General features: G+C 41.5%; 1 protein-coding gene across 2 annotated transcripts in view; it reads right to left on the reverse strand.

The window, feature by feature from the left end:
- The window catches only part of PLEKHM3 (pleckstrin homology domain containing M3), a 203,710-nt gene that overhangs the window by 81,485 nt on the left and 98,011 nt on the right, over positions 1–24,214 (reverse strand). For both annotated transcript variants that reach the window (XM_004033125.5, XM_055379506.2), the window contains one exon: positions 5,334–5,397. In XM_004033125.5, the coding sequence (XP_004033173.2) occupies positions 5,334–5,397 (64 nt within the window). The remainder of the gene's footprint in view (positions 1–5,333; positions 5,398–24,214) is intronic.

The raw sequence follows: 24,214 nt of genomic DNA on the forward strand, positions 1-24,214 counted from the left end.
AATAATAATTTATTTTTCTTGGGTAATATATTTCCTATAAACTAGAATCTAAACTGCCTTCACCTAAAGGTAGGGTCTCGTTTGGAAATTTAGGGCCCAGGGAAGGAAAATAATGAGAAAATTAGCTCCTTGGATTGTCTCACAAGAGGGGTGTGTGTGTGCGGGGGTGAGGTGGTGGGCAGTGGAGGGAGTAGGGGGGAGGGCCTACTCTAACCAGCCACCTCACCCATGGGATCATCCAGTATCCTTTCTCATGAATCGCCACAAATAGAATCATTCAATGCTTAACTTACATATGCCCCCAAAGGTGAGTAATACCAGAAGAGTTAGTCATTAATATACATTTTAGGTTTTGTCACGAGAGCACAGGTAGCCAAAATTTAAAAGTAAAATCTGACCTTTTCTTTCAGCAAGTAGAAGGAACTTTAGAAGAATTCTCCTATCATTTACACAGTCCAAAGACTGACATATTAAACCAGAGTTCTGATTTGCTCCTTAAGAACAACTAAGAACTCTTGACCATTTATTTATATGTACTAATGTATTCTACTGGTAAAATCTGGAACCTTTTCATCAGTGTTAAAAGTGCCAAGGGGATGTGAGTAAGGAGATGGTTTGTCACATACTTAACAGGGAAAGCAGATAGCTGACGCCAAAAGTTAAGGCATTGAGAGTTACGGTACAAGTCTTGCCATCTCAGGTGAGCATATATTTTTATTGCATTCCTGTCTTAAAGCCTTCTCATGGATTTGTGATAATGCTGGATAGACTGAAAATAACAACACACAAATTCTGTTCTATTTATCCTTCTCAAAGTAGCTAATCAAGGAAAAGCTCTTAAAAAGCAGTGCCTCAGTTTCCCCATTCAAAACATGCACCAATACTAGTCCATGCATCCACACACGCTGAGTTGTTGCCTGCTACTTCCTTTATAAGGAAGTACTTGGTCACTTCAAAAACCACCATGCATTCATACCTCCTCAAAGAAAGTTTGTAAGATTTTATTTTTTTAAAAATAAGCAGTACCTTCTGTTAAAGTTATATTCAAATAGTTTGGATTGAATATGTTTTTCTAACAATATCTAGTTTGCAGAACAGAAATTCACCTGGAATTCTAAACACAAGAAATGAGTAAAGGAAGGCCATGCTCCCTGGAGCTCCTAGGATCTGGAGAGCCTCTGCCTGTGTCTTATACTTCTTCCTTGGCCCTGCTACTAGGCCAGGTTTACTTGGCTCCATTTTACACGTTATGGCTAAACGCTACCAACTGACTGTAGTCAGATAATGACTATATTCAACTACTACTTTTTCGATGTGCAAGTCATACTAGTGAGCAATTCAATCACTGGTCAAACAAACAGACAATTAGGGACTCAGTCTGAGTATTAATTTTGCCAATAACTGGTACTCAGTGAACAGTGAGGAGGAGACAATCATTCCCAGAACAACTGGAGGGAATCTCCTTTGTAAAGCAATTGTCAATCCTTGCTATTTCTTTCCTCACATCTAAATGTACAATAGTAAGGGAAAATGCATACAAAGAGGACAGTAATTCAAATAATGAGAAGGGGGAAAACTGTCTTGAATGTAACAAAAGCAGCAGTAAGGTAGCTTGAAATCTTCAGCCAAATTGTTAAATTGAGTCTATTTGCTAAAATTTTAGGCATTGTTACTTATAAACATAAAACCAGACAGAGGACAATAAGATTGCAATTTTTTTGGTACCAGAATTCTTTCAGCATTTTAAAGTATTATTAGTGCTTTGTGTACTATATTATTTTAAAATTATCTCTAAATTATAAATCTCCTTTCACCATGTTTATTAAATTCTTACCTATTTTTTTTCTTTTTGAAGAGGAAAATGTCTGTTTTGCTTTTTAAATAAGAGCTAATGGGAAAAATCAAATTAACTTAAGAGAAATGTGTAGACAGGAACCTGTGCATTTAAGAAGAATATCTGCATTATTGTTTTTTCTGATTTATAACTCTTGAGTCACTTGCTTTAGTTTATTTTCCTTTCCCCTGCAAAATCTGAACATTAAAAGCCCCTTTTCTCTAGTTACTTGATATGACAGACAGGTCTGCTTTTACAGAAACCTTTAGCAGTGAGGAGAAAAATCAAACAGGGAAAATAATTTACTCTAAAACGCCTGAAACTGACAAGAAGCAGGATGATGAAGCAGTCCAGAAGAGGCCAAAAAGGCCCAGGACGCCATAAGGCTGGTGGTTGGGTCAGTTAGGTAGGGTTTCCCGATACCACCACATGCCCTTTCACAAAGCAATGGTATTTTTTGTTCTTTCTCCTTGTGTCCTTTCCATTACATATTTGCAAGAACAATTCAGATCTAGAAAACATGCTTGTTATTTACTTAGAAACCAAGGAAAGATGAAGCTGGGGATGCCCTTCAGTGCTGATAGCCAAGATGCAGACAGATCAAAAGCTAAATCCAATTTAACCCACCTCAGGCAGAAAAAGTAATCGAATTAAACTTCCTTTAAATATGATAAGTTTGGGGCTCTTAAAGCCAGGCACAAAGAACCAGGTTAGAGTGAGCTGTTAAGTAAATGGATGCATTGAGCTCTAGCTGCCCCGCCCACAGGGTGTTTGATAAGCTGTTGATTGCCTCCATCACTGAAAACTGATTAAGCTGCTTATGGGGCTCCAGGGGCTAATGGCCTGGCCACCAAGAATACCCCTGCCACTGATTTAAGTAAGCTGCTTGGCATGTATGGTTTGATTATTAAAGGAGGAAAAAAAGAAAAGGGGGTGGAGAGAAAGACAGCAGGGTATAGGAAAGCCTTAAAAAGCAGGCTGTATGATTCCAAATGGATACATTACTTTGACACCCTAAAATGAATATGGAATTACTCTAATTCTTTCTCTTCATCAGATATCAAAACTCACGTTTGAAAGGCTCCCTCAAAGAGTACTCACTTTGGAGCCCACCCATTGTATTTTAAACCATCTTTACAAGAATATTCAGTGCCTTTAAACATACTTCTCAAATGATAGAGTCTGTGTCCTCAGGCACTACGATCAGGTAGACTTCAGAAAATAGATAAATGTGTAACAAGTGTTTTAACCAATTCTTCCCCTTGAACAACAATTTTAAGTAAAAATATACCCCTTTCCACCCTAGCCAGCAGACCACTGCTGCTTGACTATGTAGTAAAGGTCAGGCAGGACCAAAGGAGTTGGGAGAGCTGATATGTGCAAATAGGTTTCAACTTGACACATAAATGGAAATGAAAACCTTAGTCTTTTCTTAGACCTCTCCAACTAAATGCTCTAACATCATGTCTGCCATTTAATTTAAAATAACTTTCTGGCAGGGAGCAGAGGCTCATGCCTGTAATCCCAGCTCTTTGGGAGGCTGAGGCAGGCGGATCACTTGAGGTCAGAAGTTTGAAACCAGCCTGGCCAACATGGTGAAACCCTGTCTCTACTAAAAATGCAAAAATTAGACAGGCCTGGTGGTACATGCTTGTCATCCCAGCTACACGGGAGGCTGAGGCATGAGAATTGCTTGAACTCAGGAGGCTGAGGTTGCAGTGAGCCAAGATCACACCACTGTACTACTGCCTGGGCAACAGACCGAGACTGTCAAATAAATAAATAAATAAATAACTTTCCTAGCTCTGGGGGGACAAAAAGAACACAAAAGTCTTAAGTTATTAAACTAAAAGACACAAAAAATCCTTGAAAAGTAATTTAAAGTCAGAAAAATGACTGAAGGATATGAGCATGGTTTTTAAGTTGACCTAAATTCTTCTGGATAAAACAACCAGAGAGGAAAACAACAACGAAAGAACAGAATCACAGCAGTTTGAGATACTCTGAAAGTTGTCACAATTATTATTATTATTTAATGAACTCTTGAAAGAATCATTATCTAGTGTCCAACAGCTTCTCAGGAGTGAGTTGTTGATTTAAATGATTAACCAAAGCTTAACATATTTAGAATTTAGGGCTGAATACACAAAAGGCCAGTTTCTTCCTAGCTGCTAATCTGGTTAATCATTAAAAGTACAAGTGTGGCCAGGCGTGGTAGCTCACGTCTGTAATACCAGCACTTTAGGAGGCCAAGGTGGGCGGATCACTTGAGGTCAGGAGTTCGAGACCAGCCTGGCCAACATGGTGAAACCCTATCTCTACTAAAAATACAAAAATTAGCCGGGCATGGTGGCACATGCCTGTAATCCCAGCTACTCGGGAGGCTGAGGCAGGAGAATCGCTTGAACCCGGGAGGCAGAGGGTGCAGCGAGCCAAGACCATGCCACTGCACTCCAGCCTGGGCGACAGAGCAAGACTCTGTCTCACAAACGAAAGGAAAAAAAAAAAAGTACATGTTCTAATAAAAGTATAAAAGGATGATTTCAACTCTTACATGCTCTGTTATGTTTTACTAAACTTTAAAAGCCATTCAACTTTTTGGCTTGAGCACAAGTCAAGGGCTTAACACATTCAATGCCTTTTACATCTTTTCATACAAATTTTTAATTGGTAAAATTCACACACCATAAAATTTACTCTTTTAAAGTAAACAATTTAGTGGTTTTCAGAATATTCACAAGACTGTATAACCATCACTGCTGTTTAATTCCAGAACACTTTCATTAAGCCTCCAAAGAAACTCTTTATCCATGAGCAGGCACTCCTCATTTCTTCACTCTCCCCAGGCCCTGGCAATCACTAACGTACTTTCTGTCACGATGGATTTGCCTATTCTAAACATTTCATGTAAATAGAATCATACAGTATGTATTCTTTTCTGTTTGGCTTCTTTTACTTAGCATGGTGTTTTCAAGATTTATCCATATTGTAGCATGCATCAGTACTTCACTTCTTTCTATGGCAGAATAATATTTTATTATATGGCTACAAAACATTTTGTTCATCCATTCATTAGCTGATGAACATTTGGGTTGTTTCCACTTTTTTGCTATTATGAATAATGCTGCTCTGAACATTTGTGTACAGGTTTTTCTGTGGCCATATGTTTTCAATTCTCTTGGGTATATACCTAGGAGTAAAATTGTTGGGTCATATGGTAACTCTATGTTTAACTTTTTAACTGTTCCAAAGTGGCTAACGTACTTTGCATCCCATCAGCAATGCATAAGAGCCCCAGTTTCTCTGCATCCTTGCCAACATTTGTTATTGTCCCATATATCTTTTTATACTAAGTTTTCCCCCCATTCTGAATAAGAATTATCAGGGTTTGTGATGAAAACTACCCCAATGATGGCAGAATACGGTGCAAAGACCAAAGTCAACAAAGAGACTTCTCCAGGAAAGCAACAAAAATGAAACAGTCCCTCTGAGCACTTACCTGCTGCAGGTCGGCGAGGGAATACAGGTGGATCTGTTGAAGGAGGTATTCTCTGGGGAAAATTCTGAAAACAAGGGCAGATAGACAAGTGAACTGTGGTGCTGCCATAACACACATTTTTCTGATAAGTTTCAGTCTCATTCAAGAATTCCTTTCCTCTGCCCTGTCCACTTTCCACCTATACTTCTCCTAAGCCCTCTGAGGAACCTGTAATATCTTTTTCTCAGATATTTTTCTTCCCAACACAGACACCAGAATGGAGGTAAAAGTTTGATCTTTGACTTCTAATGTAATCTTAAGTGCTACAAGCACTGCGTGGTGGCCCAGGTCTGAGGACCAGAACATCAGTTTTCTTGTACCAGCTGTGTCCGTAATAAGCTGTGTGATCTCTGGCAAGTCCCCACATGCCCACCTGGCTTCAGCTTCTTCACAGCAGAATGAGGGTGGTTTAATGTGATGTCTCTAAATATCTTTCTAGCTGTATTTTTCTATATCTAAATATATTGATCTTGGATTTCAGAAAAACTGGAGTGGCCACTCGTGTCTAGAGGCTTCTACGGCTTTCATTAATGAGGAGGAGTGATACTGAATATCATATTAATGAACTATCCTCTCATATGTATAGTGATGGCAATTTTAGAACCTCTGTACAAATGAGAATAATGGGACAAGATATTTTAAATTAGGACTCTTCAACAAAGTCCAGTATCTTTAGCTGCTGTCCATTCACAGCATCTGGATAGATGACAATGAATGAACAGAAAAAAATAATCCATTATGGGTAAGCAAACAGGTTACCAAAGTGTAGATGACTGGAAAACAACACACACACAAACTAAACCCAAAACAAAATCCATGATACTAACATTTTTCTCTTTGTCTTATTTGGTACTATGCAATTTTCTTGTGTCTTAAATGAAAGAAACCACCAATTTATCCAATTCACATTTATGACTATTCATTATATGCCAAGCACTATGCCAGGCACTAGGAAGACAGCCCAAGTATGAGGCCAAGGAGCATAAAGTCAAGTGAGGGAAAGACACATAAGCTGATAAATACAGTACAATGTGGTAATTGAAAATGATAAAGAGTTATGCATGGGGTACATATTTTTTGAGTAGTCTAACATGGTGGATTCCAACCCTGGCTGTCTATTAGAATCACTTGGAGAGCTTTTAGAAAACCACAGGGTATATGCCTGGGTAGAGCCCATAAATCAGTGTTAAAGAAAACAAAACAAAAACTCTCTTGGTGATTAGCACAGCCAAGGTTTAGAACCACTGGCCTAATAGTCTTGCTCACTGGGAAAATCATTATTCAGTCTTTCAATTAAGTATGCATTAGTTGCCAAATCCTAGATATTAAATCATTCATCCGTCCATCCATCCAATATTGATTAAGCACACATTGCATATCAGACACCATTAGACTACTGAAAATGGAGCACTGAATCAATTAAATGAAGTCCTGACCTGATGGAGGACTGGAGTAGGTGTATTCTAGTAAGGACCTCTCCCGGAAAGTAGGAAAGTCGCTGAAGAATTCTGCTGGAAAGCACTGTTTCACCCACAGGAATGAGATGAGTGACAAGGACATTATATTCTGGGAAACTGAATGCAGTTCCTACAGCTGGGCTCCCTTCAACTCTAATGGTTCAGGGCTGCACTTGCGACAGGAAGCAGAGCACAGGTCCAGCACAGCTGGGCGGGGCATAGGAAAAGTACTCAATTCCTCCATGTAGGATTAGCTTCTCTACAGGAAGGCCCCTGTCGTGGAAGGTAGACCATGGTCCCTGGAGGGACCATGAGATGTAATCAACCTCCATTTTCAATAACACAAGCATATGACACAAATGATCAAGGGACCTCTTCCTCAAGGCAGCCTACAGGAGGTCACTGAGCTTGGCACTGGAGATACATCATTTTATCTAATCCTCACAATAGCCCTGGATGGTAAACACAAACTTCATTTTACATAAGAGGAAACTGAGGCACAGAGGCAAAGAACAATTTGCCCAAGGTCACAGAGCTGAGTTTCAAGGCCAGGACTTTCTGACTCCAAAGGCCTATGCTCCTTCTAATTTCTTGGGGCTGGGGGTAGGGAAAGGAGGGAAGTAGGTTTGAGCTGATCATCTAATTTAGTAATATCATGCATGTCTCTTCTGGATGGATGTTTATTACTGTAGTTTAGGCCGGTAGCAGTATAGAGCCACTGATGCTTTTTGAAGCAGGAAAGCCACACTGATGTGCCTCTGAAGGCAGCAGGGAGGGTGAAGAGACTACAGACAGGTGACAAGGCATGTGAGAGTCTGTTCTAGGGCAGACAAGTGGACAGTGAAAGGAATGAGTGGGTAGATACCAGAGACTTTTTGGAAGAATTGAGAACATTGGGAATAAGTGAAAAAGGAGAAGGGAGTCTAAGATGACCCTGAAGTATAGAGCCTGGGGATGAGAATGGTGATGCCATTGGCCAACTGAGGGCAGGCTTCCAGGGGAGGGAATAAAAAATTGAGCTTCCTGAATATCCAGTGCCTGTGTGGGGAACAGCAAGTATGGACCTGGGCCTGAGATGTAGAAGACCCAGGGCACTTCTGATGGGAGCACAGAGTGGACAGCTGAAGCCATGGGAATGGAGGGAATGGAGTGAGGAAAAACCTGAATGGGAAGGGGGCTGAACCCAGATGAGGGTTGTTTGTTTTTACTTTGTTTACCTTACAATCCAGAACTATCTAAAAGTGTACTTTGGTAGTCTGCAGTTTTCTCATTATATTTTGAAAACTATGTTTTTGAAAATAACCAGAATGTTCACATGTAATTCCACAGTTCCTAACATTTCTCTGTATTTGTAAAATGTCCTTACCTTCATACCCTTTATCCAGCTTCCCCTAATGCTTACATCTTACATAACCATGGCATATGGATCAAAAATAAGAAATCGACATTATGCAAATTATAGACTTTATTCAGGTTTCACCAGTGGTTTCACTAATGTCCTTTTGCTGTTCCAAGATCCAAGGGCCCAAACTTATCTGCAGGAAAGGAAAACTAGGGCAGTCTTTCAGTGGGACTCAAAGGGAGCAGTGTATGATAATATGAGAGACAGAGGATGTTTAGGGGTGACTAAATTGAAGGAATAATCTTACTGAAAGCTAAATGCTTAATAATGAAATCCCTTAAATAAAGTAAAATGAAAGCAATGTGGCGGCAGTGCTAAGAAATGGAGTCCAGTAAGCGGGCTGCAAAATCATTTCAAGACTAGCTCCTGCCTCTTCTGCTGGTTTGTAGAAACATAGGTCAGCTGGAGAAAGAGTTAAAAGGAAGATGAAATGATTTACGGCAGGGACAAATGCAGGAGAGCATATCTGTAATGTTTTGCTACTTAAAAGTCCTTTCTGCTTTAAAATTCTAAAACTTTTATGATTAGGGATATACAGGATATCAGACTTATTTACAAATTTACAAACCAAATCACACTGGCATACTCTTCCTGGAGTACTATAACCAGTCGGTTATCACATAGTCAACAAGCACTTACTGAGTGTCTAAAATAAGGCATCGTGCTACGTGCTGGAGATAGATACTTCAATGAATACAACTGATGAGCAACAAAGAGAATTTCCAATTTCTCCTTACTAGGCAGGGTCCTTCTTGCTTCCAAACACTATTCATTATTCTTCTCACAAAAATTAACCAACTTTGGTCACAATCATCTCTAATATTCCTTCAACATTATTTGTACAGCACAGCTAAAGTGGCTATGTATTTATTTAATGTTTCTATATGTATACATATTTCACATATGTTTATTTTCTCTCTCCTTTTATATGAGATTCTAAGCCCCTCCAGAAGCACTTCCTCTACTGTCTTCTCCATCACACTTCAGTGTCTAATACTATAATTTACATGAGGTCAGTCATAACAGACACAAAGAACTGGAAAATGCAGTATATGCGGGAAAGATGAAGGAACCCAGCTTATTGTGTCTGGAGAACTGGAGAAGATGTTGTGTCCAAGAGATTTAGTGGTGGCCATTAAAAATAAAGACTTTTAAGAGAGATAATGCCAGTCATCTTTTTTTCTCCCTGGAGGATGGGAGTTGTAGTATGAAAGCACTGAAGTCAAATATGGGAATAAATTTCCTGAGAGGGAAGACTGGTAGGTATTAAAATGTATCTCTTATAGTAATGCTTTTTAATGTAAATAAAATAAGAAAAAGATTTTTTTGCAGCTATTTAGAGATAGGGACTCACTCTTCTGCTTAGAGGTAAGGGTTTCCAAGGCAGGGCCAGATAACTTACGCACACTGCCATTTATTCCTCTTTCCCCTAAGGCAGACTGAATTTGCAAGACATTCTCTAAATATTTTCTTTAGGAAGACCAAACACAGGGAAACTCAGGGTAAATATGGACCTAAAAGCCAAGCTCAGGAAAGTGTGGGCCCCGGCAACTTCCCATCTGGGTGATTCCAAGGGCTTTCCTCTGCTGTGGCTGAGGTCCTACAAGTGGGCCTGACAGGAGTCCTTTAGGAAATGAATGGGAAAAGTAAAGATTCCCAGGAGCCAGTTTGCCTTAAACTCTGATTAGTACAAAGGTGTCTGAAAAACAGGACTAAGGAAGAGGAGTTGTCTTGGTGGGGGAAAGGGTAGCTCAGATGTTGGGGCAAACGGTTGGAACTGTCTTTGGAATGCTCAAGTGGAGTCACCTGTGAGTCCAAGTGGGCGATTTGTGGGCCCCCAGCTTACAGGTTTTAGATGAAGCCATGAGAAAAAGTGATAGTCCAGGGGGGCACATGCTGGGAAATGAGAAAAGATTGCTTCCTGGTGAAACAGTACTATTAATATTTAGGAGTAGATAAACAGAAAGAGGACTGGGAAGGAGTAGGTTGACAGGGAGGAGAAAAAGCAGAAGAGCCAGCACCAGGGAAGGCAAGGAAGGAGAGGATTTCATGAAGGAAGAAGGTGGTCAATGGCATCAAAGGTAGTGGAGAGGTCAAATAACGTGAGGAAGACTCTCATGAGGCCTGGAAAGTGCCTGCTGGCAAACAGGAATCCATCAGTGACCTCAGACAGGGTGGTTTCAGGGGAGGAGGAGGAAAGACTGGAGAGGGGTGAGGATTGTGGGTTACTCTTTTACGAAGTCAACTTTAAAGAAAAGGAGGGAAATTGGGCCACAGCTAAAGAAGGATGTAGGACTAAGAAAGGATTTTTTTTTTTTTTAAAACATAAGAGAAACTTGGGCATACTTAAATGCTAACATTAAGAAGCTACTATAGAAACAAAAGCTGAAGACACAAAAGTAGAGATAACTGATGAAGCCTGGCCTTCAAAAGGCCTAAAGGAAATGGGATGTGGACCCAGCTGGAAGCTCTTTCAAATACACACATTTGCACATGTGTATGTGCGTGCATGAAAACACACACACACACTCCCCTCACCGCACGCGTGCGTGTGCACATGTGCACACACACATACCCACCCCACACACAGTATTTTCCTAATTGAAACAGTTCAAGTTTTTACTAAAGTGTTATATAAAAAAGATTAATAATTACTCAACGGGGTGCAGTGGCTCACACCTGTAATCCCAGCACTTTGGGAGGGTGAGGTGGGAGGATCACTTGAGCTCAGGAGTTTGGGACCAGACTGGGCAACATAGCAAGACCCTATCTCTAAAAAAAATACAAAAATTAGCTGGGGGGCCGGGTGCCGTGGCTCACGCCTGTAATCCCAGCATTTTGGGAGGCCAAGTTGGGCTGATCACCAGAGGGTGGGAGTTTGAGACCAGCCTGACCAACATGAAGAAACCCCATCTCTACTAAAAATATAAAAAAATTAGCTGGGCATGGTGGTGCATGCCCGTGATCCCAACTACTCAGGAGGCTGAGGCAGGAGAATTGATTGAACCCAGGAGCTGGAGGTTGCAGTGAGCCAACATCGCGCCATTGCACTCCAGCCTGGGCAATAAGAATGAAACTCTGTCTCAAAAAAAAAACAAAAAACAAAATATAAAATAAATTAGCTGGGGGTGGTGGTGAATGCCTGTGGTCCCAATTACTCAAGAGGCTGCAGCAAGAGGATCAATTGAGCCCAGGAGGTTGAGGCTGCAGTGAGCCATGATCATGCCACTGCAGTCCAGCCTGGGTGATAAAGCAAGACCCTGTGTCAAAAAAAAAAAAAAAGTAATTACTAATTTATTAAATTTAACCCCTAAACTTCATTATATTAAGAACCAAAAGCCACAAACTAACTGAAGGTTATCTGGCTTAGCAGTCCTTTGGTAAACAGGATCCTTGTTGCAGAAGAGGCTGCTGTGTTTAGGGCCTTCTGTGCATTAACTAACGTCACTGTATTGCAGGGGCTATTAATCATCATGTCTGGCAGCATTTCTGCAGTGGGCAGCCCTGCTTATGCCAATGCAAGCCCTGACACCAGAGCCAAAGAATAAATGAGATAAGAAGAGTCAACTCCACACTTCACTTACCCATCAAAGGAAACGATATCGCTAGCAGGTAGCACTACCGACTTTCCTGGTAGCAAAGAACATTGAAGAAACGTGCTAGAAGATCATGAAAACCAACTAGCACAATCACTTCTAGTGCTAACATTTTCTATTTTATCATCTTTAGAATCGCCTGACACACTGGGAAGGTAACTTAGGCTTCATTTATAGATTGCTCTAATGAGAAAGGTGAGAAAAGATGAAAATTAAAAAGGAAAAAGGTCATATATGATTCAGAGCCCTTATATTATGTAGCTGGTACTTGGGGTTAAAAATGCAGAGATAATTGCCTATGAAATCAAAGGCAGTAGTCTTAACAAAAAGGTAGAAGGGCCTCATTCCATTTTGTTCCATGACATTAGGTCAAATAAATCAAGACTCATTTAACTTGACTAATTTCTGAGAAGTTCAACTCAGCTCCCACCAAGCCCCAGTGCTCATGAGAAAAAAGGGATTGGGGTCAGGCTCTAAAGTAGGCAGACCTTTTGCAAGGTTCTGATAGATTTGATAATATTACCATTTTCCTGAAGCTTAGTTCTTAGAGATGCACAACCAGCATTTAAAGACTCAATGATTAAAATGAGGGAAAAATTTGCAATGGAAATATCTCATCTTAGACAGGCTTTAAAGAAAAGACCCACAACATACAAACATGTAAAATTAAAATGATAGCACAACACCAAAAGCAAACTCCACAATTTGATTCTAAATGATAAGGGTCTAAATAAAGAATATGGATAAAGATACATAAGGAATAATTTTGAAAGGAAAACCATTTATTCACGTAGTTTTACTGTCTTCCAAGAATATGTGCTCCAGGGTAGGTAATTTATATTAAGTTGAGATGGCCAGTGTCTTTCCTTTGGAGAGCACATATACCCACACTGAAATCAGCAAAAAGCACTATGAAGCATCCTCAGGCAGATGCAATTTGATGTTCTTGATATGAGCTGCAAACTCTTCCTGAAATAGTTACATTAGGCTGGACGTGGACAGGATTCGTATGTCCAGCCATACTCTGAGCTAATGGAAAAACAATTTTAAATCAAAGGCACATATTTCGATAGCAGCCCATGTGGAAGAAACAAGCTTCAATCACTTCTCTAGGTACCTCATTTTGCAAATCTCATTGGCTGAAAAAATGGCAAGATTGCATCAGATATATCTTGGCAGGTAGTTACAGGAAATAAGGGTCTCTTTTACCTGCTCATTCAGAAATTGTACTTAAGTTTCTTAGCCACAATCTAAAGCCTCGAGTAGAAATATCTGGGATGTAATTTTAATTGTGAGTATTGTGGCATCTGATTATAAAAATGATAGATTATATCATAGCTGTTATATACCTAGCTCAAATTCTTAAGGTGTTTAACAGTCGCAAGAATATAACACTTCCCCTGCAATGAGTTTTATTTTTGTTTTCTCTTAGAAAATGATTTTAGAGGCTGGGCACGGTGGCTCACATCTGTAATCCCAGCACTTTGGGAGGCCGAGGTAGATAGATCACCTGAGGTCAGGAGTTTGAGACCACTCTGGCCAACATGGTTGAAACTCCATCTCTTCTAAAAATACAAAAGAAAAAAATTAGCTGGGTATGGTGGCTCACACCTGTAATCCCAGCTGCTAGGAATGCTGAAACAGGAAAATCACTTGAACCCAGGAGGTGGAGGTTGCAGTGAGCCAAGATTGCACCACTGCACTCCAGCCCAGGTGACAGAGTGAGACTTCATCTCAAAAAAAGAAAAAAAAGAAAATGATTTTAGAGAATTTATATATTTCATTTCATCTCAGAATAAGAGAAAACATCCTGGCTTTTTGAAAGATCTCTGAGTAAATAAAGAGCTATGTATGTATGTAGTTTAGTAAAATTAATATGTAACTTCCCAGAATTCCTTTTGAAAGTTTTCAAATCTGTTTAGTCATGAATGACACTGCAGACAGTGTGTAGCACCCTTTTACAGTGCTGATATTGGTATATACATAATTTGCTGAATTAGATCTCTGGAGAAAAAGAAGGGAGAGGGAGGAGCTATTAGGATATCAGGAAGATAGATGACTCAAAAACCACACTTTTAGAAGTCATCTAATGGAAAAGAATTCTTGAAGTAGAATGAGGAGAATGGTTGCTATCAAAACTACCAAAATGACATCCTTTATTTCTGAGTCCTGATAGATTCTGCAGCTAATCTGTTAAGGCTAAAGCCCCAGCTGCAGCTGATGAAATTTTTAATTAGCTAACTGGGAAAGTAGCCACAAAAGTCGGGTAACCTTAAATATTACAGAGAACATAAAGAGTTGTTTTCATTTAGTGAGCTTAAAGAAGTGTTATCCACAAGTTTGAAGAGCTAATACTTACTGGTCTTCAATGAGACTAATTTAGTGCTAATATTTTTGCTAAAATAGACTTATTCTTCTAAAATTCAGTATTAACCAGACCTTGCAAACTTCAGTCTCAGATTTTGGTTGTAAGATATTCCTCATATGCAGTTCAGAGACATTGCAACTCCAGTCTGTGTAGATTGTGCTTTAAGAGTTAGGCTGCCCTGGCCAGGCAGGGTGGCTCACGCTTGTAATCCCAGCACTTTGGGAGGCTGAGGCAGAGGATCCCTTAAACCCAGGAGTTTGAGAGAAGCCCTAGCAACATAGTGAGACTCTGTCTCTACAAAAATAAAAAATAAAAAAATTAAGTGGGCATGATGGCATGCAGCTGTAGTCCCAGCTACTCAGGAGGCTGAAGTAGGATTGTTTGAGCTTGGGAGGTCGAGGCTGCAGTGGGCTGTGGTCATGTCATGGCACTGAGCAACAGTGATACCTTGTCTCAAAAAGAAAAAAAAATTCTGCCCTAAGAGACATGTTCTTAATAAACTGCCCTCCTAGATCAAGTGTATTTGATTTACAATAGCATGCAATCTTTTCTCTCTGTATTAGATAATCCTTCTACCTAATATACTTGATTTTTTAGGGGGTGAGGGGAGAAGAGGGAGTGTTGATATGAAGTGATTCTACCAGCTCATTTAGTGTTAGATTGCTCATGCAATCTTTTGAGTACACTGAATAATAATCCCCACTTCCTTCTTCCAAGATCAATAACATGTAGGTATGCCCACACATCAAAACACCATTTTCACTCATTTCATTATGTTTAGACAAATATTTACCAGCATAAAAAAGATGTTCACAATATACTAAGTGAAATGGTTAAGGATAGTATAAAACCACTTTCAGTGCCGGGCGTGGTGGCTCACACCTGTAATCCCAGCACTTTGGGAGGCTGAGGTGGGTGGATCACGAGGTCAGGAGATCAAGACCATCCTGGCTAACACGGTGAAACCCCGTCTCTACTAAAAATACAAAAAACTAGCCGGACGTGGTGGTGGGTGCCTGTAGTCCCAGTTACTCAGGAGGCTGAGGCAGGAGAATGGCGTGAACCTGGGAGGCGGAGCTTGCAGTGAGCCGAGATCGCGCCACTGTGCTGCAGCCTGGGTGGCAAAGCAAGACTCTGTCTCAAAAAAACAAACAAACAAACAAAAAACACAAACAAACAAACAAAAAAACAGTCTCATGGGGAAAGATCATCTGCAGAGGAAAAGGTCTGGGAGGATATGCATCAAAGTGGTAGGATATGGGTGGATTTCTTATTTTTGTTTTCTATGATGAACAGTATTCTTTTGTAATAAGAGAAAAAATAAGTTTGGCCAAATTGGGCAGAATCTTCATTCATTTAATTAATTTATTCAACAAGTATTTATTAGCCCCCACTATATGTATAGCTCTAAGCAGTGAATATAACAGATAAAAAGTCATGACATTTTGAGCTTACATCTAGCAGAAAGGGCAGCGCCAGTGCATGTGGCTGCATAGGTTGAACAAAGCAAAACGTCTACATTCACACCTGATGGCCTAAGAGATGGAAACAGACAAAATAAAATACCATGTTTAATGGTAATAAGTAAGCAGAGAAAGAAGACAGGAGGCGTGTGTGGTGGGCAGTGGGGTACAAACAGACACTGTGTTGCCATTTAAAACACAGTGGTAAAGGATGCTTCATTAAGTGATGGCTGCTCAAAGACCTAATGGAGTTATGAAGCAAGCTTGGTTTCACACTGAGAAACAAAACAATAAAAAAAAGAAAAAAAGAGAAAAAAGGAAGCAATCTCAGCAGTTATAGAGGGAAAGGAAAAGCAAGTATAGAAACTAAGGTAGCAGCCAGCTTGGTATGACCAAGGACCAACAAAAAGGCCAGTGTGACTGGAACAGAGTGAATGAGGGGGAAAGTAGTGGGCGATGAGGCAGAGAGGTAATGGGAGATGAGACCACGTATGCCCTGGGCTTTTACTTGGAGCGAGAGGTGAAACTATTCGTTTGGGCCAGGAGTGACATCATCTAATTTATACATTAGCTATAGTCTTAAGAACAGACTGAAGGGGGATAAGGGTGGTGCAGGAGACCAGTTACTGGAATAATCCAGGCAAAAGGTGATGGTGGACCCAACCTCCAGCAGTGAAAGTGGTGAAAAGTGGATAGATTTTGAAGCTGAAGCTGACAGGTTTGCTGACTGGATGTAGAATATGAGAGAAAGGTGTTTGGCTTGCATCACTGTATGGACAGAGATGCCATGAAGCAAGATGGGAAATACTGTAGGAGGAGTGGTTTGCAATGTGAGTGGGCGTGGGTGGGAATACTAGGAGCTAAGTTTTGGACATATTAAGGTTAAGACGTTATTAGACAGCCAAAGAACATTTCAACCTTTGGACTCAGCCTCAGCTACAGTGAACTCACTAGAAAGATAGTTTTTTTCTGGCATAACAAGGGAAGGAGGGGGAAGGCAGTCTTGTTAAATCAAGTGACATTGATGGGGACTGGTCTAAGAGCAGAGTAAGCTGCTAAATTTTGCTTGAAGGAAGAGGAAGCAATTAGAGTCTGTCAGGACAGACAGACAGACAGACAGACACACACACACACACACACACACATTTTTTTCTGGTATTCACCAGGACAGTTTTAATAAAAGTGGCAATCTTTATAATAGAAATTTCTCAGCATTCGGTAAAACTGATATTTCAGTGGGAACTCCTGCTGGATATAATCATAATTTGAAATAAAATGTGACACCAAAGATAGGAAGAGATGGCTTAGAAGGTAGAAGAATCACTTTGGGTATTCTCTTGAGGCTCTCAAGCCAAGCCATTAAATTGCTTCGGAATGGTCTAAGTCAAGGACTAAACCTGACAAACATGTAGGAGCAAATGCTCCCTGAGAACACAATTCTGTTCTAAGCAACCAGGGAAAGAGGCCTAATATTGCCTACTGCCCTTGACTAGTGCTGGAGAGAGATGAGTTTTACATTTATACCGTAATGGGCTATGGATTTGCCAGGCACCCCAAGCCCCCAAATCACATTTTTGATGATTGAGAATGGGAAATACTGAAGCATCCACAGAAATTTCCCAGGAGTGGATTTCACTTCAGCACTCAGAAGAGAAAATATGACTTGAACTGGGATTTCTGAAAAGCTAGTCCAAACAGCTGGTGTCAGTCTGGTGATGTTTTTAGCAGTCCAAAGTAAAATGAGAAAAAAAAAATGTAGAATGATTTCTAAATCTACTTGATTTTAAAAAGCTGTTTGATTTCTAAAGCAGTTTGCCTATTTTTTTTTTTTTTTTTTTTTTTAGTATTACTATGTTCTTACGTGAAATGATGGTGAGAAATAGAGGGTAATGTTTTTATTTCTGTTTTGGCTAAAGATATTTACAAGGCAACCCTATAGTTAACTTCGTATTTTTGTTTTAAGTTTACAGGTCTGGGACATAGGAAGGTCTGGCAAATGCTGACCTGGAGTAAATGCATTTGCTAGCACTAACCCAATTGTCATGCCTGGTTCTCCACGGCTGATCAAGCTTGGCAATGAGCACAGGAGTGCCCATCTCAGCAATCCGCCTCCCTGTTCAAGGGACACCACTGTCTGCCACCTCCCTGCCTTCCTTTACACTCTCAGAGTGTAGCATCTTAGAGTCATAGTTCCATTCCTTCCCTCCCTCCCTCCCTCCCTCCCTTCCTACTTTTTTTGATGTTGTCTCGCTCTGTTGCCAGGCTGGAGTGCAGTGGCACTATCTTGGCTCACTGCAAGTTCCGCCTCCTGGGTTCAAGTGATTCTCCTGCCTCAGCCTCCTGAGTAGCTGGGACTACAGGTGCACACTACCACACCCAGCTAATTTTTGTATTTTTAGCAGAGACGGGGTTTCACCATGTTGGCCAGGATGTTCTCAATCTCTTGACCTCCCAATCTGCCTGCCTCAGCCTCCCAAAGTGCTGGGATTACAGGTGTGAGCCACTGCACCCGGCCTCTCTTCTTTTAAAAAAATTATTCTTAAATATTTTTAATGGACATATAATGATATGTATTGATAGAGTACAATGTACTATTTCAGTACATTATACAATGTATAATAATCAAATCAGGGTAATTAGCACATCTATCATCTCAAACATTTATCATTTCTTTATGGTGGGAACATTCAAAATGCACTTTTCTAGCTATCTGAAAATATACAACAAATTATTATTAACTATATTCACCCTACAGTGCTATAGAATGCCAGAACCTATTTCTCTAACTGTAATTTGTATTTGTTAACCCAACCTCTCCCTAACCCTCTCATCCCTCTACCCTTCCCCACCTCTAGTGACCATTGTTCTACTCTCTACTTCTATGTGATCCACTTTTTCAGTTCCTGCATATGAGTGAGAACATGGAGTATTTGTCTCTCTGTGCTTGGCTTATTTCACTTAACATAACATTGTCTAGGCTCATCCATATTGCTGTGAATGACAGGATTTCACTCTTTTTTATGGCTGAATGGTACTTCATTGTGTATATTTACCACATTTTCTTTGTCCATTTGATGGACACTTCCACAGTGACTAGTGGGATCTCCATAAATAGGGGGAGCAGATATCCATTTGACATAATGATTTCCTTTCTTTTGGCTATACACCCAGTAGTAGGATTGCTGGATCATATGGTAGCTCTATTTTTAGTTTTTTGAGGAAGCTCCATGCTGTTTTCCATAGAGTCTGTACTAATTTACATTCCCACCAACAGTTTATGAGTTCTCTTTTCTCCACATCCTTGCTGGTGGTTGTTATTTTCTATCTTTTTGATAATAGCCATTCTAACTGGGGTGAGATGATATCTCCTTGTGGTTTTGATTTGCATTTCCCTGATGTTTAGTGATGCTTTCTCTTCTTTCTAAATACCATCTGCCCTACCTATCTAAAAGGGCTGCTGTAAAGAACAAATAATATATTTAAGGGGAAGTACTTTGTGACTAATGAAATCATAATTATCTTTATATACAGTAAACTATTCTACACATAATTACTATTATTAACAAGCTTTTATTGCACCACTAGCATGTGTGGTCTTCTATTTTAGGTTTTGAGGACAATCACGGCCTTTAAGGGCCTTCTGATCTAGCCAGCAAAAGAGGATATATACATAAGGAGATGAAAACCATCCAAGCCCTGGCCGGGCGCGGTGGCTCACGCCTGTAATCCCAGCACTTTGGGAGGCTGAGGCGGGTGGATCACGAGGTCAGGAGATCGAGACCATCCTGGCTAACACGGTGAAAACCTGTCTCTACTAAAAATACAAAAAATTAGCTGGGCGTGGTGGCGGGCGCCTGTAGTCCCAGTTACTCGGGAGGCTGAGGCAGGAGAATGGTGTGAACCCGGGAGGCAGAACTCGCAGTGAGCGGAGATCGCGCCACTGCACTCCAGCCTGGGCAACAGAGAGAGACTCTGTCTCAAAAAAAAAAAAAAAAGAAGACCATCCAAGCCCTTAAGTGCCAAATGTGTGGTCCAGATGATCACTGCTGGCAGAAACCAGAGAAGGGATCAGCTACTGAGGACAGGGGGGAAGTGGCAGCACTTGAGTTGGCTTTAAAGTAAGAGAAGCCAAGTCAAGTCGAGTCAAGAGGACTGGGAGGGAGCTGGTGTCAAGGAAATGAGTATGTCATTTTGGCTGGGCTGGGGTGGCTGTGGTCCATCAGGAACACAGTGGAAGATTCTGGCTCGTGGTGTGGTCCACACAGGAACCATGTGGAAGTTAAAGTTGTACATGTAGGTCAGGGTCAGATGACAGAGAACCTTGAAAACCCATCCAAGGGTGTTGCATTATCCTGTAGGTAGCTGAACTACTCACTGTCTAATAAGACCATTTTACAGTAGTACATATGTTAGAGGGACTGAGGAGGGGTGCCATGGGGAGGTAGGATCCCCAGCTAGAAAAGTATTAAAATGAAAAAAAAGAAAATTATTAAAATAGCTAGGCACGGTGGCTCATGCCTGTAATCCGAGTACTTTGGGAGGTGGAGGCAGGAGGATCACCTGAGGTCGGGAGTTCAAGACCAGCCTGACAAACATGGAGAAACCCCGTCTCTACAAAAAACACAAAATTAGCTGGGCATGGTGGCACATGCCTGTAACCCCAGCTACTCGGGAGGCTGAGGCAGGAGGATCGCTTGAACCAGGGAGGTGGAGGTTGCGGTGAGCCGAGATGGCACCATTGCACTCCAGCCTGGGTGACAAGAGCGAAACTCTGTCTCACACACACACACGCTGATAAAAGAAAAGAAAATTATTGAAATAAGGTGATGAGAGTAGAGACAAGGGGGATGGCAATGGGAATGAAAAATAAGGGAAGAATTTGGCTCTTAGAGAACCTTAAAGCAAAACTTTTGGACTATGTCAAGGTTCAAACTAGGGGAAAATAAGGGAATAATGTCACGATTAACTGAAACATACCTGACCACATGGATATATATACATACATATACATACATATACACGCACACACACACACACACACACACACACACATATATATATATATATATATATATTTTTTTTTTTTTTTCTGAGGCAGAGTCTTGCTCTGCCTCCCAGGCTGGAGTGCAGTGGCGCAATCTGAGCTCATTGCAACCTCCGCCTCCCAGGTTCAAGCGATTCTGCCTCAGCCTCCCGAGTAGCTGGGACTACAGGTGCATGCCACCACGCCCTGCTAATTTTTGTATTTTTAGTAGAGACAGGTTTCACCATGTTGGCGAGGCTGGTCTTGAACTCCTGGCCTCAGACGACCTGCCCACCTTGGCCTCCCAAAGTGCTGGGATTACAAGTGTGAGCTGCTGCGCCTGGCCCACATGGATATATTTTTCAGGGAAAAAATAATTTCAATTTGAAGTGGGGATGTCCAGTAGGCAGCTGGACATAACAAACTAGTGAGTGATCTCCTCAAGGAAGAGTGCTAGGCCAAACGTTGTCACCTTATAGTCAGTGTCGATTTACAGAGGGACCATGACTCTCTCCCTGCAGATGACAACAAAGTGCCCTGATAAGGCCAGGTGTGGCAGCTCATGCCTGTAATCCCAGCACTTGGGGACGCCGAGGCAGGTGGATCACTTGAGGTCAGGAGTTCAAGACCAGCCTGGCCAACATGGCGAAACCTGTCTCTACTAAAAATACAAAAATTAGCCAGGTGTGGTGGCACATGCCTGTAATTCCCAGCTACTCAGGAGGCTGAGGCAGAAGAATCGCTTGAACCTGGGAGGTGGAGGTTGCAGTGAGCTGAGATCGCGCCACTGCACTCCAACCTGGGTGACAGAGAGAGACTCTGTCTCAAAAACAAAACAAAACAAACAAACAAACAAAACAACAACAACAACAAAACCAAGTGCCCTGAGAAAGGGGCACCTTCTGCTAGCTCACATAAAGTTGCCCCATTGGCTCCTGTCAAGGCTGGAGGATTATGCAGAAGGGCAGCCGAGGTGTTGGGTATTCCTAGCATTAGGGAGCTGGAGGATGTGGAGGCATTGAGGGCAAGGAGAAGGGGGAGACTCGGACAGGACAGAGTGCAGAAAAGGACAGGGAGAAGGAGGTCTAGGAGAAATGGTGACCAACAATGCCCAGGAGGCCAAAGAAACAAGGGCCTCAGGAAGTCAAGGTGTCAGAGAAGAGTGCAATCCACAGCCAGCCTGCAAGGGGCCACGTCAGAAGTGAGTGGGCAAAAGGGAAATGGAGACAGTTCTGAGTGCTTAAGATGGGATCTTAGGTGGTAGTATGAACAGGGTTGTTTTTTTGTTTGTTTTTTTTTTTTTAGTGAGAGGGCAGGTAAAAAAATTAGAGAGTATGACATTAATTAAATATGCTAGGAGCAGGGAGGGAGGATTAAGGGGCATGGTCCCTGAGGGATCCGGGTAGATCACTATTGATGGGCCAGAGTCCGCATCTCATAACTTCTACTGATCCTGTGTGCTCTGCACAGAAAGGTGTGGCAATTCCCTGAATCCCAGGCTCTTGGATGCCTCCAGGCTCATCTTCCTTTTGCCTCTTCTCCCCTGTTCACCTCCTGGCTCCTCCTGAATTATGATCTGCTTAAAATAAAAGTTATAGCAGCTAATATTTCCTGAGAGCTTGCTCTGTTCTGGGCATTAAATCCCCGAATCCTCGCACTTTCCTTATGAGGTGGTATTGTCTCCAGGTGAGAAAACTGGCTCTGAAAGCTAACAGAGACAGAAATGAGCTCTGAGCTCAGGCCGTCCAACTTAACTCAGAGTTTATAATAAACTACCTCCATTTGTGTCCTCGCTTTTTTCTTTTTTCTCAGTTTGCCCCACCTGGGCTTGGTAACCCAGCTCTAATCTTCAGCTTTGTGGTGAGGCTGCTGCTCCAGGTAATGGTCCCTCCCTCAAATCACTGTACCGCAACTGCCTGAGGGGCGCATTGTAATGGCCTAGCCCAAGCCTTAGGACACCCCAACACATCTTCTGAGGAACTTTGAAGTCGACCTGGTGTTATTTCCTCTAGTTCTACAAGCCTCTTCATGTCTGTCTTTTGAGAGAACCACATCTAGACATTCGGCATCCTTTGAGATGAACTTCCTGACCGAGTTACGGATCTAGTATCTGAGACATCGACAAACTCTATTCTTAATATTTAATTACATGGCCTTGGGGTTAAAACCTCGAATGCCTAGGCCCAGGGAACCACCATAAACGAATTAAATGGGCTGGAGATGAGAAAAACAGGGCAGCATGTGTTATATGCCAAGTGGCACTGGGTTTGGGGAGACAAACTAGAGCAGAAGAAGTTATGGCAAAGTGGCAAGTCAAGTGTCTAAAGCTGATCTCTGCTACACAGAATGAGGGAAGTTCTGTGTAATCAGAACTCATTTCCCAAGAGAAACCAGAAAGCTTCACTTTGTGTGTGCATGAAAACTCCTGATTTTTTTAAAGTTGGCAACTATTTCACAATTTCAAAACTTTGTGGGGCCATCCCTGTGAGGCCAAACAAAACATGTCTGCTGGCCAAATCTGGCCTTGAGGTGACACATTCTACCATGCCTGTGTGTGACACATCCTGCTGTTCCTGTGTTCAGCAAGAGCTGAGGCTCTTCCTAGCAGTTCTTAATGTCCCTCCCAGAAATTTCCCTAACAGGGGCTGATCCGGATGTGTCCTGACATTGCCATGTATGCCCAGATTTTCCACAGAGTTCTTCATGCACCTTCATGTGTGGACACTGTAAATAATTCTTCTCATGAAAAGTTAACTAGACCTTGAACTAATTCAGCAGGACCGCCATCTGGGAGTCCTCAGAAACAGTGAATTGTCAGCACTGTAAACATTTTAAGCTTCGGGGAGGACACTGACTTTTTCTAAACTAATCACCCCTGCCAGTCAAGATGTGCAGTGTGGGTTCAAGAACAAGGCGTTCATTTAACAACAATAACAAAAACAGTGAGGATGAATACCGGACAGCCATCATAATGAAAGGCCTAAAAGCAAACTATGACTTCCCTAATAAGGCGACGGCCAAAGCTGGCTCCCTGGCGGTCGAGCGCCAATACAATTAATCAGTCTGTTTTCAGTTTTCTCACGACAGCAATATTAACAGTTTGCTTTATTCTGTTTATACGGTGCTGACAGGTCTTCGGCATGTTGGGCCTACTTGCTGGAGATTAATGGCCACTCTTATATTGAGGTAAAAACCAGGCAGGAAGAGAATGCCTTTTACGACTAGATAAGAACTGGATTCTCTTGCTTTTTTTTGTTCCCCATCAACTCCTCCCTCTTTCAATTTCTATCAGGGATATATGAGATTAGTTAAGTCCAGCAAGTTCACCTCACTGTTTAAACTCCCCCACTTTAGGTGTCGTATCCTCAGGCAAAACAAAGGGAGCCTTAAATATTGATTTTGGATAAACTCATTACATATAAAGGTATTGGTGACTAACTTTGTTTTTAAGAAGTCAGATTCAGCCTGGGCAACATGGTGAAAGCCCGTCTCTACTAAAAATACAAAAATTAGCCAGGTGTGGTGGCATAGGC

The sequence above is a fragment of the Gorilla gorilla genome, chromosome 11, assembly GCF_029281585.2.
Source record: "Gorilla gorilla gorilla isolate KB3781 chromosome 11, NHGRI_mGorGor1-v2.1_pri, whole genome shotgun sequence".
Lineage (NCBI taxonomy): Eukaryota > Metazoa > Chordata > Mammalia > Primates > Hominidae > Gorilla > Gorilla gorilla.